Source organism: Heloderma suspectum, chromosome 10 (assembly GCF_057233095.1).
Source record: "Heloderma suspectum isolate Gila_16-S chromosome 10, 16-S_ref, whole genome shotgun sequence".
NCBI classification, from domain to species: domain Eukaryota; kingdom Metazoa; phylum Chordata; class Lepidosauria; order Squamata; family Helodermatidae; genus Heloderma; species Heloderma suspectum.
In genome coordinates, this window is record NC_139467.1 from 2,112,461 (window position 1) to 2,129,096 (window position 16,636).

At 49.2% G+C, this 16,636-nt stretch overlaps 1 protein-coding gene across 1 annotated transcript; it reads left to right on the forward strand.

The window, feature by feature from the left end:
* Window positions 1–3,632: 3,632 nt before the first annotated feature.
* LOC146337423 (cytochrome P450 2A13-like) lies at window positions 3,633–12,285 on the forward strand. Its single transcript, XM_084814441.1, has 6 exons — window positions 3,633–3,706; window positions 8,566–8,797; window positions 9,394–9,535; window positions 9,683–9,870; window positions 10,586–10,727; window positions 11,704–12,285. Exons 1-6 carry the CDS (start codon window positions 3,633–3,635, stop codon window positions 11,883–11,885), a joined length of 960 nt encoding a protein of 319 aa, XP_084670567.1. The 3' UTR covers window positions 11,886–12,285.
* The last annotated feature ends 4,351 nt before the right edge of the window (window positions 12,286–16,636 follow it).

Sequence of the window (16,636 nt, forward strand, 5' to 3'; positions counted from 1 at the left end):
GCCGGTGTGGCATAGTGCCTAGAGGGTTGGACTGGGAGCCCAGAGATCCGGGTTCTAGTCCCCACTCAGCCATGGAAGCTCACTGGGTGACTTTGGGCCATTCACAGACTCTCAGCCCAACCTACCTCACAGGGTTGTTGTTGTGAAGATAAAAGGGAGAGGAGGAGGATCAGGTAAGCTGCCTTGGGTTCCTTGCAAGAGGAAAAAAGGCAGGATATAAATGCAATAAATACATACATACATACACCTGCAATTCATCGCACATTCATGCTTGGCCGCTCACAGAAGTTTGTGGGTCCAGCACACAATGTTGTAATCCTCCAGTAATTTCCCCACCATTTCCCCCTGCCTATCCCATGTTTCCCCAAATGAAAAGATGCAGCATTTTTTCAGCCTGTGCAACAGGAGTGCCTTGAGCTCCCTGTGTATTTCTCCCATAGTATGAAGAAACTGTTGTGTGTGTGGCGCTGTGGGCGGTTGTTTTGTCTTTGGGGTGTGTGGCCATGATGACAACAGCAGTGACCTCGGGGCAGTGGGCATGTCGGTACACTTGCCACCATGCCCTGCCTGAATGCCAGGCACCCGTGCCCCCAACTTTGGCTGCTTGCTCCACAACACAGAGTGGCCAGTGTCCCAGCAGCTCGCTGGGAAGCCAGTGCCTGCAGGGCGGGGTGCAGGTGGTCTGGCAGAGGTTGCTGTCAATCCGCATTGCACCCGCACTGCATGTCAATCACAACCATACCAGCAGTACCCTGCAAAGGGAGGGAAGGGGGCAGGAACCAGGGAGGGAATTCTGCGATGCCCCTGGTGCATGTAATGGCTTTTCACAGAAAAGTAGCCGCCCCTTGAAAAGGTAAGGAATGGAACATAAGGAGATAGAAACAACAGCGTAAAGGAGCCCAGTCTAATCCAGCGATGAAACCAGATGGAGAAAGCTCTGGTACTGATGCAGATTTCTGCCCCCATGTGAGGGACAACCCCCCCAAGCCTCATATTCATCCAGTCCTCATATTCAACCCAGGACAGGAACTAACTGCTGGTTGGTTGTAAGAGGAAGGGTCAGCTGTCCCCTCAGCCAGCCAGCCAGCCCCTCGCTGTTCAGCATCCCACCCTTGCTCTCCTGGTCATCTCTTGGTCATCTCGATCATCCCAGAGTGCAGGACACAGAATAATGGGCTCAAGCTACGGGAAGCCAGATTCCGGCTGAACATCAGGAAAAATCTCCTGGCTGTTAGAGCAATACGACAATGGAACCAATTACCCAGGGAGGTAGTGGGCTCTCCCACACTGGAGGCCTTCAAGACGAGGCTGGACAGCCATCTGTCAGGGATGCTCTGACTTGGATTCCTGCATTGAGCAGGGGGCTGGACTCAATGGTCTTGCAGGCCCCTTCCAACCCCCCTATTCTATGATTCTATGATTCTGTTATCTCAGTAGGGCTCACACAGGAGAACTAGCTGGTGGATTGTGCCTGTGATTAGTCAACTTTGTCTGTTTACGAACCACGCTTCGCCCCAGTCCACCATTAGAGGTGGAGGTCACCTCATGCTGCACCTCTTAGGTATTCTTGCATGGGAAGGTGTCCATGTACCTGAAGAATAGTAGCTGGTGGGAACAAGGAAGCTTCAGCTGAGCACAGCAGGGCAGCTGGTGGGTGGCTGGAATAAAATATGCAGTGGGTGGGTGGGTTTAGAGGGAAGAGTCAGCTCTCCCCACCCCCAGGCAGCCTGACCAATCAGTTGCAGCCTGGGGCGAGTGTGCCCATGGCAGTTTCAAAAAGGGAGGAAACGGAGAAGAAGGAGAAGAAACAGCAGTGAAAGAGAGAGCGGAAGGCACATTGAGCCCACAAAGGTAGGGAAGATGGCAAAGATAGGTTTGGAAGATGGTTGAGCCTTGGGGGGGGGGTGCGCGTGCGTGCGTGATTATTTTTGTTCATAGGGAAAGGGTTTGAAAATAAAATTGCCAGTCGCAATGTGCCTTCATAGTTATAACTTTTTATACTGAGCTACAGCCCTTGGCCTGTGTTTTGTACAGGAGAAGTCCAAGCATGGAGATCAGAGACTGGAGAGAAAGAGACATGATTTAAATTAAATTGTTGTTGTTCAGTCGTTCGGTGGTGTCCGACCCTTCGTGACCCCATGGACCATAGCACGCCAGGCCTTCCTGTCCTGCGCTCTCTCCCAGAGTGTGCTCAAGTCCATATTCATTGCTTTGGTGGTACTATCTAGCCATCTCATCCTCTGCCGTCCCCTTCTCCTTTTGCCTTCAGTCTTTCCCAGCATCAGGGTCTTTTCCAGGGAGTTTTCTCTTCGCATTAGGTGGCCAAAATATTGGAGCTTCAGCATCTGTCCTTCCAATGAGCAGTCAGGGTTGATTTCCTTTAGGACTGACTGATCTGACCTCCTTGCAGTCCAGGGGACTCGTAAGAGTCTTCTCCAGCACCACAGTTCGAAAGCATCGATTCTTCGGCGCTCAGCCTTCCTTATAGTCCAGCTCTCACAGCCATACATTACTACTGGGAAAACCATAGCTTTGATTAGACGGACCTTTGTCGGCAAGGTGATGTCTCTGCTTCTTACTATGCTGTCTAGGATTGCCATAGCTTTCCTCCCCAGGAGCAAGCGTCTTTTAATTTCATGGCTACAGTCACCGTCTGCGGTGATCTTGGAGCCCAAGAAAGGAGGGGAGATATGATCACCGTCTGCGGTGATCTTGAGGCCCAAGAAAGGAGGGGAGATATGATAGCACTCTTCAAGTATTTGAAAGGTTGTCACAGAGAAGAAGGCCAGGATCTCTTCTTGATCATCCCAGAGTGCAGGACACGGAATCATGGGCTCAAATGACAGGAAGCCAGATTCCAGCTGAACATCAGGAAAAACTTCCTGACTGTAAGAGCAATACGACAATGGAACCGATTACCTGGGGAGGTGGTGGGCTCTCCCACACTGGAGGCCTTCAAGACGAGGCTGGAGAGCCATTTGTCAGGGATGCTCTGACTTGGATTCCTGCATTGAGCAGGGGGTTGGACTCGATGGCCTTGTAGGCCCCTTCCAACCCTACTATTCTATGATTCTATGAAAGTAAAATCTGTCACAGCTTCCATTTCTTCCCCTTCCATATGCCAGGAAGTGATAGGGCCAGATGCCATGATCTTAGTTTTTTGAATGTTGAGTTTCAAACCAGCTTTTGCACTCTCCACTTTCACCCTCAACAAGAGGCTCTTTAGATCCTCTTCGCTTTCTGCCATTAGGGTGGTATCGTCTGCGTATCTGAGGTTGTTGATAATTCTCCCAGCAATCTTAATTCCGACCTGTGATTCATCTAACCCAGCGTTTCTCGTGATGTACTCTGCATGTAAGTTAAATAAGCACTGCTGCCCACACCTCCAAAGGACAACTTGCTACAACTCTGTTACTGCCACGCTCTTATCCGTATCAGGGAAGCGCTGTGCACAGCACGTGTCAGAAGCATGCATTTTTGTCTCTACTGCCTTGGAAAGCTGTGACTGGCAGAGGGTTTCCTCAACACCGTCACCCAACAAAATGGGCATGTGCTCCATGCTCATGTGTCAAGATCCACACAGAAGTGGCATCCAGGCAGGGAACTGATCTTGCGTGCTCTGATGCCACAAGATGAGGGTCATTCCTGGCTTAGGTGAAGGGCCTGTGGTGAAAGGTGGGCAGGAAGAGATGTTGGCAAAGAGGAAGTGAATATGGACACTGTGGGATGGGGCAGCATTTCTTAGAAGTACTGCTGAGTGCTACTGTCATGGATGGCACTACATCAAAGTGGGGAGGTGGGTTCTGGATGCTTTTAGAAAACTGTGCCAGCTTCCCCCAACCTGGTGCCCTCTGGATGTGTTGGACTGCAGCTCCCATCATTCATAATACAGGGTGGGAATGAGGGGAGTTGTAGTCCAACACTGGAGGACCCCAGGTTGGGGGAGAATCATAGAATCATAGAATAGTAGGGTTGGAAGGGGCCTACAAGGCCATCGAGTCCAACCCCCTGCTCAATGCAGGAATCCAAGGCAGAGCATCCCTGACAGAGGGCTGTCCAGCCTCATCTTGAAGGCCTCCAGTGTGGGAGAGCCCACCACCTCCCCAGGTAATTGGTTCCATTGTTGTATTGCTCTTACAGTCAGGAAGTTTTTCCTGATGTTCAGCCGGAATCTGGCTTCCTGTCACTTGAGCCCATGATTCCGTGTCCTGCACTCTGGGATGATCAAGAAGAGATCCTGGCCTTCTTCTCTGTGACAACCATTCAAGTACTTGAAGAGTGCTATCATATCTCCCCTCAGTCTTCTCTTCTCAAGGCTAAACATGCCCAGTTCTTTCAGTCTCTCTTCATAGGGTTTTGTTTCCAGTCCCTGATCATCTTTGTTGCCCTCCTCTGAACCCTCTCCAGTTTGTCTGCATCCTTCTTAAAGTGTGGTGCCCAGAACTGGACACAGTACTCCAGATGAGGCCTAAGCGGTGCTGAGTAGAGGGGAACTAGTACTTCCCAGGATTTGGAAGCTATGCTTCTATGAATGCAGCCCAAAAGAGCATTGGCCTTTTTGCAGCCACATCACATTGTTGGCTCATATTCAGCTTGTGATCCACAACAATTCCAAGATCCTTCTCGCTTGTATTGTGGTTGAGCCACGTATTGCCCATCTTGTAACTGTGCATTTGGTTTCTTTATCCTAGGTGTGGAACTTGGCATTTATCCCTATTAAATGTCATTCTGTTGTTTTCTGCTCAGCGCTCCAGTCTATCCAGATCACTTTGAATTTTGTTTCTGTCTTCCAAAGTATTCGCTATCCCTCCCAATTTGGTGTCATCTGCAGATTTGATCAGCATTCCCTGCACCTCCCCCTCCAAGTCCTTAAGAAAAACGTTGAAGAGCACTGGGCCCAGGACTGAGCCCTGCGGTACCCCACTCCTTACCTCTCCCCAGCTTGAGAAGGTCCCATTGAGAAGCACTCTTGGAGTCCGATTCTGCAGCCAACTGTGGATCCACCTGATCATTGCTTCATCTAGCCCACTTTGAGCTAGTTTGCTCATCAGGATATCATGGGGCACTTTGTCGAAAGCTTTGCTGAAGTCGAGGTATACGATGTCTACAGCATTCCCACCGTCTACAAGGGAGGTTACTTGATCAAAAAATGAGATCAGATTTGTCTGGCAGGACTTGTTTTTGACAAATCCATGTTGGCTTCGAGTAATCACGGCATTGTTGTCAAGGTGCTTCCAGATGGATTGCTTTATCATCTGCTCCAGAATTTTCCCAGGGATTGATGTCAGACTGACTGGTCTGTAGTTCCCAGGTTCCTCCTTTTTACCCTTTTTGAAGATAGGGACAACGTTAGCCCTCCTCCAGTCATCTGGCACTTCCCCCGTCCTCCATGATTTCTCAAGGAGAAATGACAGCAGTTCTGAGAGTTCTTCTGCCAGTTCGTTTATTACTCTAGGATGCGTTCATCTGGCCCTGGAGATTTGAACTCATTCAAAGTCATTAGGTGTTCCTTGACCATATGCCTATCGATCTCAAGCTGCAATCCTGCCCCTTCAGCCTGCACTTCCCCTTTGCCAGGGGGGTCATAGACCCTCTTTTGGGAGAAGACTGAGCCAAAGTAGGAATTGAGCACCTCTGCCTTTTCTTTGTCATCTGTTATCGTTTTGCCAACCTGTGCTGTGCCTTTTCCCGGGGAGAAGCTCACCCAAAGGACGGGGAATGAGAGCCACTTTGCAAAGTGCAAAGGTCCATTCAAGTCATTCTAGTGATGTTCATTCTAGTGATGCATTGCATAAATGCCACCTTTTTTCCTAGCGCAAGGAACCCAAGGCAGCTCACATTAACCTCTTCCTCTCCATTTAACGCTCACAACAACAACACTGAGGTAGGCTGGGGCTTTCTGACTGGGCCAAAGTCACCCAGCGAGCTTCCATGGCTGAGTGGACTATACCCAGATCTCCAAGCTCTCAGATGAACACTTGCTCATGAGTTGACTTGAGTGCCAGTGTCTTGGTAGAAAGGTGGGGTGGGTGGGGTGCAAAAATTCAGCAATCACTACATGAAGAAGGATGACGTGCACACACCGAGAGGCTGGTCCTGTTGCTGCTGGGCTGGTGCCAGTCCCCCTGTGTGCACTGTGCAGAGACCGGCAGCAGCAGCATTTCCCTGGAAATGGACAGTGTGTCAGTGTGTAATATGAGTTGTAGCCAGGCCCGCATAATCCTATGCATGTGGTTGTACAGGAAAAAGCAATGCAGTTCCCAGCATCCCTTCAACCAGCCAAAGTGGCCGGAAGATGATGGGACCTTTTTCTGTCCAAGTTCAACAAGCATAGGATTGCAGGCTAAATGTCAGGATTTGTTTGTTTCCGCATGAGACCACAAAGAGATAGCTTCATTTTCGGTACACATCCTTGTCTTCATATTTAGTTAAGCTTGATGATGGGATGGGATAACTATAACTTACCAGGCATATACCTCTGCGAAAATGGGGGCTGGCCTGCTTTGACCCACACTCTGTGGATGCGCCAGTAGTAGGCAGGGGGGTTGGACAGCGGTGCCCTCCTCTTGGCAGCAGCAGTCCCCTCTCTGATGAAGGACAGCTTTAGTGCCTTCCATTTGGACCTCAATTGTCCAATTGTGCGATGGTGGCCCGCTCGCTCCATCCTCCTCTTTATCCGGGCCCAATAAAGTTCATTGTGGCAGGAGCAGCTGCCAAACAGCACTGCCGCCGCCTCGCTGCTCTTAATGTTGATGAGGAGGGCCTTGGTCTCCTCATGGTCCCACCTCCTGCCACGCACTGGTGCAGCCATTTTAGAGCAGCCACACTACTACTACACACAAACACACACACACCAAGACAGCCACGCACAACCACCACTTAACTACACACACACAGACCAAACCGGACAAAAACACCACAATGCACAACTACACACACACACACACAGACCAGACAAAACCACCACAATGCACAAACTACACTGATACAAGGAAATCCACTAAGCACCACCACTAACACACCACCACCACCACACAACAGAACTCCACCCACAAATCACCACGCAGACGCAAGCGCAAATGCAGACGACATTCAGGAAGTTAGCAGGAAGTTGACGACAGATTTTGCGGAAGCGGAGCTGCAGCCCCATTTTTTTTTTTATTGTGAGGCGGTTAGGTTAACAAGACCAGTAAACGCGAGGATCATCAAGCACAAATACACAGAAATTAATAAAATCACAGTCCCTGTCCCTGTCCGAGAAAACAAGACAGTGGGGGAGCGCACAGAGGGCGGGAAATATTTCGGGCAGCAACAAAAAAAATACGTAAATAATTACGGAAATAGTGGGAAAGTTCTGGCCAGGGCAATCCCAACAACGGCGAGAGTGTGGTGGAAGCTACGGGGTGGTTCCCCCCTAGGGAGGAAATACGTAAGCAATCCCAACAAGGGAGAATGCAGCGGAAGTTGTTGTTGTTGTTGTTGTTGTTCAGTCGTTCAGTCGTGTCCGACTCTTCGTGACCCCATGGACCATAGCACGCCAGGCCTTCCTGTCCTGCGCTCTCTCCCGGAGTGTGCTCAAGTTCATATTCATTGCATCCGTGATGCTATCTAGCCATCTCATCCTCTGCCGTCCCCTTCTCCTTTTGCCTTCAGTCTTTCCCAGCATCAGGGTCTTTTCCAGGGAGTTTTCTCTTCGCATTACGTGGCCAAAATATTGGAGCTTCAGCTTCATTATCTGTCTTTCCAATGAGCAGTCAGGGTTGATTTCCTTTAGGATGGACTGATTTGACCTCCTTGCAGTCCAGGGGACTCGTAAGAGTCTTCTCCAGCACCACAGTTCGAAAGCATCAATTCTTCGGCGCTCAGCCTTCCTTATAGTCCAGCTCTCACAGCCATACATTACTACTGGGAAAACCATAGCTTTGATTAGACGGACCCAGCGGAAGTTACATAGGGTCAATTCCGGCCGATGGAAACTACGTAAATATTTGCGATGAATAGTCTTTCGCAGAATGGCGGAACGGGACGGGCGGCTGTTGGGCGCAGAGAATTTTTCGACGTTTGCAGTGATTTTATTTATGTAACTTTTGAGGCGGGAAAAACACACACAGTATTTCGGGGGTTTGCAGACAGCGGGACGGGACAGAGGACGCCAACTGCGAAAGTCAAGCGGAACGGTATGAGCACAATTTGTACATCCCTAGGATTTTGTTGTTAGTATAACTCTATATTAAAATGTCCACATTCAGTTTTTTGGAAAATTCTGTAACCCATTCAGAGTCTCAGGATTGCCTTAAAAAATGTTTCTAGACCTCATGTTCTTTCAGGGAGAAAGAGAGTAATCCATGTCCCTTCACTTCCTTTCTCCATTCCTCTGCATCATTCCACTCAGCGCTATACAATTCTGAATTATTTTGACAATCTATTATGGAAGTAGCATAATAATGGATCCCAAATTAAGCAACCATATGCCTATATACTTACAGGATGCTAGGATTCTAGGGTTCTAGCCATGGAAAACCACCTGTGCAACTTTGTGTATCAACAGTAACAATGGTTTCATAGGCAAGAATCATTCTGTTCCTCACTTCATCCCCACCCCCCAAACACACAGATCTACAAAATGTTCTCAGGCATCATGCAGCACCTGCCTGACCCCCATCAGAAAGCTCTTAAGAAGCTCTCAGGGCTGGAAGAATTTGTCACGAGGAAGGCACAAGCCAACCAGGAGACCCTGGACCTCAACTCGCCTCAGGATTTCATCGACTGCTTCCTGGTGAAAATGTATGGGAAGTATGTTAGAGGCAACTGTTTTTTAGCTGTTTTAAACTGTTGTTGGTTTTTAATTGTATGTTAACGTTTTTATATTTTTATAATGTTGTATGGCTTGTAATTTTTGTGAACTGCCCAGAGAGCTTTGGCTATTGGGCAGGATAGAAATGAGATGGATGACTGAATGAGTGGAGGATGTAATTCTCAGGAGAAGGGAATGCAGGAGAATGGGACTAACTTGCAGTGTGGTGTCAGAAGTGGCAAAGGCAGCTGGGTCCTGTGCTAGTCAGAGGAGACAAAACTGGTTTAGAAGATGGACATATGGTGTGACCTGGTATGAGGCTGCTTCCTATGTTCCCTGTAACGGCTTGACTCCTTGGCCTTCACACTCTGGCCTCCCCAGTTCACTGAGTGAGGTATTCTGCCCACCCACAAGAACCACTCTCTTCTACTTCCGCCAGAGTAACTGTCCTAATTTCCAACATTCTAGGACTCATCTTCCCCCTTGGCAATATTCATGGCCATGACATCACAGAAGCTCAGCCAATGGCTGTGGGGGAAGAGGAGATGCCTCACAGATAGAAATAATCTGTGAAACACTTGATGTTTTCTTCTCTGAAGGAAAATGGAAAACCAGACTTGCAGTTCTTCCTAAAAACTCTAGTCATAAACACAGTTGGTGTCTTCTTCACTGGCACGGAAACCATCTCCAGCACTTTGCGCTACGGCCTCCCCATTCTGCTGAAATACCCGGAGGTTGCAGGTGACTGTGGAGGTGGAAAGAAGGGTGGAAAGCAAAGGCTCCTTGGCAGGGAAAAAGAAGAGAGGGGGACACACCATGTTTGCACCTTCCAAGTGTGCATATATAACATGCCCAATGACATCTTCATATCCTGCTGTTTCTCAACAGGAAGGGTCCAGAAGGAAATTGACCTTGTGATTGGGAGAAGTCACTCCCCAAATATGAAGGACTGCAGTCAGATGCCCTACACCGAAGCCGTGATCTGCGAGATCCTTCAATATACGTGCCTGCTCCCCGTCATCGTAGCCCACCATGTGATGTGGGATGCCCAGTTCCGGGGATACACAGTCCCCAAGGTGTGGCTGATATGACCCTTTTTCTCATTCAGTGACCCACTGGCCACTTCAGATCTGGCTGGCCAGCTCCTCTCTGAGCCCCCTGGGCCTCTGCCTCCTGGGCCTGCCTTTTCCCTGGTGGCTCCTTGCCGTAGTGGGGATTCTTGGCAGGAAAGCTGGACTTCAGGTGGAGCCATCTCTGGATTCTCTCTCTGGAGTTAGAGGTGCTGCCTCTAAAGCAGTCATGCAGAAGTTCAGGCCCCTGAGCCAATCTAGTCCTCCAGGGTCCCCGACGACCATGCCCTTTCCCCCAGCTCTGCCCACTTTCCCCAGCTATCAATGGTTTAGTGGTTTCCTGGCTTTTGTGAAATATCTTCCCCATTCTGAAAGGCTCAAATGCCTCTCTGGAGGCTTAGTTGCTGGCCGGAAGAGTTTGAAGCGAAAAGATTCTGGCGTTTTTGGTGTTTGGGGACCTGCTCCTTCTGCCTTTGCCCCACCCTCTCTTGCCTCCAGCTCTGCCCAACACTGTAATGTGGCCCCCAAAAGCTCCTCCAAGGTGGAGTTCAGCCTTTAGGCTGAAAGGGGTTCTGGGCCCCTGCTTTAAATATTGGCCTCCTCCATTCATTGATATCTGCACAGCTCAGAGATGGTTTTGGCACGGTAGTCTCCTCTCAAGCCTGCTCTTTTAACAATTCTCTTCTTACCTTCTCTTCCTCCTTTCCCCATCTTTGTTCAGGGGACTGAGGTCTTTCCTCTACTGGGATCTGTACTAAAAGACCCCAAGCATTTCGAAAGACCTGAAGTATTTGACCCTCAACACTTTCTGGATGAACACGGTCAACTGAAGATGAATGATGCTTTCATGCCGTTTTCTGTAGGTAAGTCCCCACCCCCACCTAGGAGCTGACTTGTAGTCCCAACTATTCAGTCCAACATCACTGTACCTGGAAGGGCAGGATCCAGAGCAATGCCTCTGCCATGCTTCATTCAGCAGGGCAGAGGTACCCATTCAGTCTGCCTGTTTCTGCCCTGAACTCATTGAGCAGGCAGCCTGTCAGTGAGGGTGATCCAAAAGCAGAAGCAGGGTGCAGGTTGCAAGGCCGGGCCTGTTCTCCGGAGAACCAGGGAGAACGCCTAGGGCAGACAGTTGTTGACCCAGGAGAGAACGAAACTCAGCCGAGCCCTCATATAAACCTTCCCAACCTAGGCCTTCCAGACATTTTGGGCTACAATGCCCAGCATTTCTGACTAAGGTCCATGATGGCTGGGGCTCATGAGAGTTGAAGTCAATCAGAGTAAAGCAACAATGGTTTTAATTGTTGTGAATCTCCCAGACAGCTTCAGCTATAGGATGGTATAGGAATGTAATACATGAGTAAATGAATAAATAAAAATAAGTCCAAAAGAGTACCAGGTTGGAGAAGGCTGCCTTATACGTGCATGCAGGGCCTGATAGCTGCCAGATGCAACCCCGTCAAGCAATATGGCAGGGTATCTTAAGAGGCTTCCCTATGGAAACGTTTGGGGCTGTTTAGCTTACAAAAAAAGTTATGGGGGGGGGGGCAGAAGGAAGATAGAGGTTTCTAGAACTATGCCTGGAATGGAGAAAGTGGAGACAGAACAGTTTTTCTCCCTCTCTCATAATCCTAGAACCCAGTGGGTCATTCAGTGAAGTGGAAAGGTGACTGAGGAAAGACAAAGGAAGTCCTTCACACAGTGCATAGTTAAAAGAATGGGATTCATGGCCAGGAGATATGGTGAAGGCCACCAACTTAGATGGCTTTAAAAGGGGATAACACTATTCAGAAGACAGAGAGAGGGGATTGCCTCACTCCCCTTCTTCCCTTTCCACAGGGAAACGAGCTTGTTTAGGGGAGCAGCTGGCTCGCATGGAGCTCTTCCTCTTCTTCACCAGCATCCTTCAGAATTTCTGCTGCGAATCTCCTGTCCCACACAAAGAAATTGACATCACCCCCAAGCTGATCGGTTGTGTCTCTGTCCCACATTCGTATGAAATCCACGTCATCCCGCGCTGAAGGGCAATCATCCAAAAGAATGCCACCCATCAGCAACAACGGCCATCCAGTGAACAAAAAAGGGTCTAATGGATTTTTAAGGAAAAGGCAGCAGGAGGCCTGGCTTTCTTTCCCAATGCTAAATGCCTCCCCCATCCCACGTAATTCCTTGGGGGAGCAACACAGTGTATTTCCATTTTAGGTGCCTTTGGACTGGACCCCATAGAAGAATGATCACATGCTGGACATTATTAAATTCACTTTGTATTTCAGGGCAGAATCTTAGCCAGGAATCTGAGCATCCTTCTCATGGACCTGTGATTAAAAAAATCCACTTGGATTCTTTTCATTTCCAACTAGAGACTGCAGCCAAAGATATTCTGCTTTATTAAAATGTACATATAAAATTTAACAGAAACTCTTTAACTGTCAAACTCTTTGACCTTGTTGCTTCTGGGCTCCATAGCCCACGTCCCACCCCAAATCTAGAATGCACAAGCTCTCCTGTCCTTAGGCACTCTGTGTAGTTTCCCCCCAGCACCCTTTGCTCTTTAACTCCTTCTTTGCTTGACTCCCTGCACCCTCAAGCACATTTCCAAATGTTTATGATGAACTATGGGAAAAGGTTTGGGATTTCAGGGAATGAAATATATGCAGATTTGGTACTTTCTGGAGATGTGTTGTGCTCTGAATTGCTATGTTTCCTGCCTCACAGGGTCCAACTAGTAAGACTCTGTGGTTTTCAAATAGATTTTATAAGAACCAGCTTTTAGGTGGAACTTTTGCAGCTCATTAATTCAATAGAAATGTGAGCCGTCCATAGCTAAGAGTTGGAATTTTCCCTTTTGTGGTCTGGCCAACTGTCAAAAGAAGAATTCCTCTCTTGGTATTCTGACTGCAACATGATTGGCTGTATTCAAATTATTTTTCCATTTATTGTTGAACGTGGGGATTTTGGAGTTAGCATATTCTTATTGTTCATAAACTTTGCTGAATCTTTCTCTTCTACATCCCTGACATCTGAGTCAACGTTTTTTGAACCTCACAACACAAGTTACAAAGAAACAAAAGACTTCTCATCAGGTAATTTGGGAGATGATCTTGCTGTTTGCCCAGTTGAGACTCTGAGGACCAAATGAGACATTGTACAAGAGATGCATGAATCACCTTGATGCCTCTTTACATTCTCTGGCAGTTCACTGCTCAGAGTCGTCCCACCATCCCTCAGCTGGTGGGATATGAGCCACAGCTGGCTTAGTTTATCTAAGGTCGGTCATACCAGTTGCATCAATGCCACATTTTGGAGAGAGCAAAAGGGGAAGACAGACTGAGAGAGAAAAGAGACAGAGAGTGGGAAGAAGGAGAATACAAGAGGCAAAAAGGGTGAACACTAAATGCAAGATAAAAAATTAACTTGCACCCATGTTGCAGTGGTTGGGGTTAGGAATATAGGTGGCAGCCTTAGGGGATCTCTACACTTCACGTTTATTGCGCATTCACGGTTGCTCACTCACTGAACTGTGCGGGTCCATTACATGACGTCATCGTCGTCCTGTCATCATTCCACTATTTCCTCCCACCCAACCCGTGTTTTCCTCAAGCGGAAAAAATTGGGTATTTTTCCAGATATGCGCAAATGGAGCGCCATGTCCTCCCTGTGTATTTCTCCCCTGGCGTGAATGAAGCGCTGGTGATGAAGGTCTGACAGGTGATCAGCCTTCCCGCACCTGCGCCATTTTGGCTCCTCGCCATTGTCAGCCTGCCTGTTCAAAACAGAGCGGCAGAGTGGAAGAGCAGCAGTGCATGGTGGCGGGGGGGGGGGCGGCAGAGCAGAGGAGCCCAGGAGCAAGTATCGCTGAACCTGGAGCGTGCGTAATGCCTCTTCACGGAAACATAACGCTATGGGAACGGCCATCGACAGAGAAGGAAGCGCGTGTAAAGGGAATCAGTTGTGATCCTGCATTTAAAACGGAAATGGGAAGCCCCGTTTTAAATGCAGGATTTTAGGCTGGTGCAGAAACCTCCTTGGGCTGAGTCAGACCTCCGGTCCATCTAGCCCAGCATTGTCGACACTGTCCGGCAGCAACAGCTCTCCAGGGGTTCAGGCACAATTCCTTCCTAGTCTTATGTGGAGATGCTGCCAGAGTTTGAGCCTGGGACCCTCCGCAAGTAAAATGAGTGCCCCACCACTGAGCCACAGCCCTTCATCTGGAGAGGTTAAAGGCCACTTGCTCCTAACCTGGTGCCCTCTGGATGTGTTGGATTACTACCCCCATCATCCTCAGTCAACATGGCTATTGGCTATGAGGGCTGGAGATGATGTGGGGTTGTAGTCTAACACATCTGGTGGGCACCAGGTTGGGGAAGTCTGCTCTAAACCTTAGGAAATCAGCTTCCATCTCAAAGCCCTCCACTTTGCTAAATATTGCACCAGACCCCGGCTGGGCAGCCGGCTTTTGAATCTCCACAGTTAATCAGTTCTTTCTCTTGTTCTAGTGTTTTGTTTGACCTCATTTTGGGTTGTGAGATATTAGCACTTGGTGAGAAAAGGCCCATAGCTACGTAGAAGCGGTGGGGGGTCTCCTGCCAAGGTCTGTACAGGGCAATGCACCTTCATCCTCTGCACCACTGGCATGGAGAGGGAGTGTCTGACCACGGGACTGTGCACACACATGTGCCATCATGCATCCTTTCCCTCCCTGTGAATCCAGATGGTTCAATAGCAGCAAACCTCTCGTGTTCAACAGGTAGAAGCATCAGGTAGCACACAGACCGTTTGCTGATCCACGATCCTCAAGATTTCAGTCCAAGATGGATTGATTTGAGAAGCCTTGTAAAGAATTAGGTTGAATAAGAGTGCATCTTTTTATATGTTTTTAAATGGGGTTAGAGGATTGTTTTTCAAGAGCAAAAGAGAAAAACAATCCACCACAACCGCGTGACAAAACCAATCTCAAGGGGAGAGGGGCATCGAGTGCTGATTGAAGCAAAGCCATCAAGATAGTTCTCAAGGATGGACTCGGCAACACTTGGAGTGCGGAGTGTCTTCCCAGAAACATAACCAAGAGAGCCCCGTGGACCCAGAATGGCAGGACCCTGATTAACATGAGACTTGAGCCTTGTTCATTAACGCAGGTGAGATCCACCACAGCCTCTCTCTTCCATTGTAGAATGGGGTTTGTGCTGTACTGCATGAAACACAGGACTTTGCACACGGGTAAAAGTGCCATATCAAATGCACCTGACGATTTCCTACCGTCAAGAACAGACTTCCCCAACCTGGTGCCCTCCAGATGTGTTGCACTATGGCTCAAAGCATCTTTCAGCTAGCTGGGAGTTGTAGCCCAACTGGATGGATGCTGGGAAGTGTAGCCCAAGACATCTGGAGGGCACCAGGCTGGGGAAGGCTGGTCAAGAAGATCCCCCTTCCTAAATTAAAGGCTGACCATTGCCCTGGGAAATGCAGTCGCACCTGGCCTCCTTCTCCTGCCCACCCAAATTCTTCTTCACCCTTGTCCACCAGGGTCTCCTTCATCACTCACATCTGCACAGCAGCACTGTCCAAAGGGGAATGGTGTAGACAGAACCATGATCCTCACTGATCCATGCTACAGAGCAGCCAGGTATTCAGCCAAGTGCGCGAGGGCACAAAGTGTGGCAGGGGCTCCATGTGCCGGCCTTGCCCACAAGACCTCTTCATGTGCCACCTCCGCCCCATCCAACCCCGACCTTGGCACGTTCAGCACAAAGGTCTGGAGCAGGGGTGGGGGACCTCAGGTCCACGGGCCAAGTCTGGCCCCCTGGGATTCTCCAAATGGCCATGCCCCCCTTCCCCTGGCTCCCCTTCCCCACCCCAACTGCGCATCATTTGGTGGTTTCCTGGCTTTTATGCACTTCATCCTTCATTCCAAAAGGCTGAAATGCCTCTACAACATCCTGGCATTTTTGGCCCTGCCCCTTTTGCCTCTGGCCCCACCCATGGCTGGAATGCAGCTTCAGGAGCTTCTCCAAAATGGAATTCGGCCCTCGGGCTGAATGAGGTTCCCCACCCCTGGTCTGGAGGGATGTTTCCAGCGAGTTCAGCTGAACATGTGTGGAAGCTCCCCCTGACCAGGAACCCCTAAGCGCGTTCAGCCGAATGCACGTAGAATCCCCTATCAGACCTCTGCATGTAAGAGGGTGGGAGGGCACAGATGCCTTGCGGGGGGGGGGCAGTGCCTGTGTCCTGCCCTCCTGCACATGTCATGCCCTCATGCCTTTAGCTAGATGCCTGAATAGGGAGAAAAAGAGAGAAGGATTGTGAATGGACCTTGCTCCCAAGGGAATGTGCTTATAAATCAGCAAAATGAGTTGGGGAAACAAAGTCTGGGAGGGGAGCCATTCCAGGAAATTGTCTCTTCTCAAATCACTGGGTCAAATTCGTGATTTTTTTGCCAAAGTGCTGTTTCTCCCCAGTTTCTCCTCACTGCCAGCCAGTGAAACTATCCTAATAGATAAGTAGGTGTAGAAGGGAAATGAGAACAGGTATAACATCCAGGATAATGGTGTACAAAGACATCTACATGGGACTTGAACCGAGTCAGGCCTTTGGTCCATCTAGCTCACTGTTGTCCTCCCCTGGTGCGCTAGTTCAGACCACATCCCATTCAGATCACCTGGCCCCTGCTTTGCTTTTTTCCCTTCCAGACAAAATCCTTCTCCTTGCCGGTGCCCCTCTCTCCCACCGTGCCTGTAGTAAAAAAAAATGTCCTGCCCAAAACTGAATAGGAGAA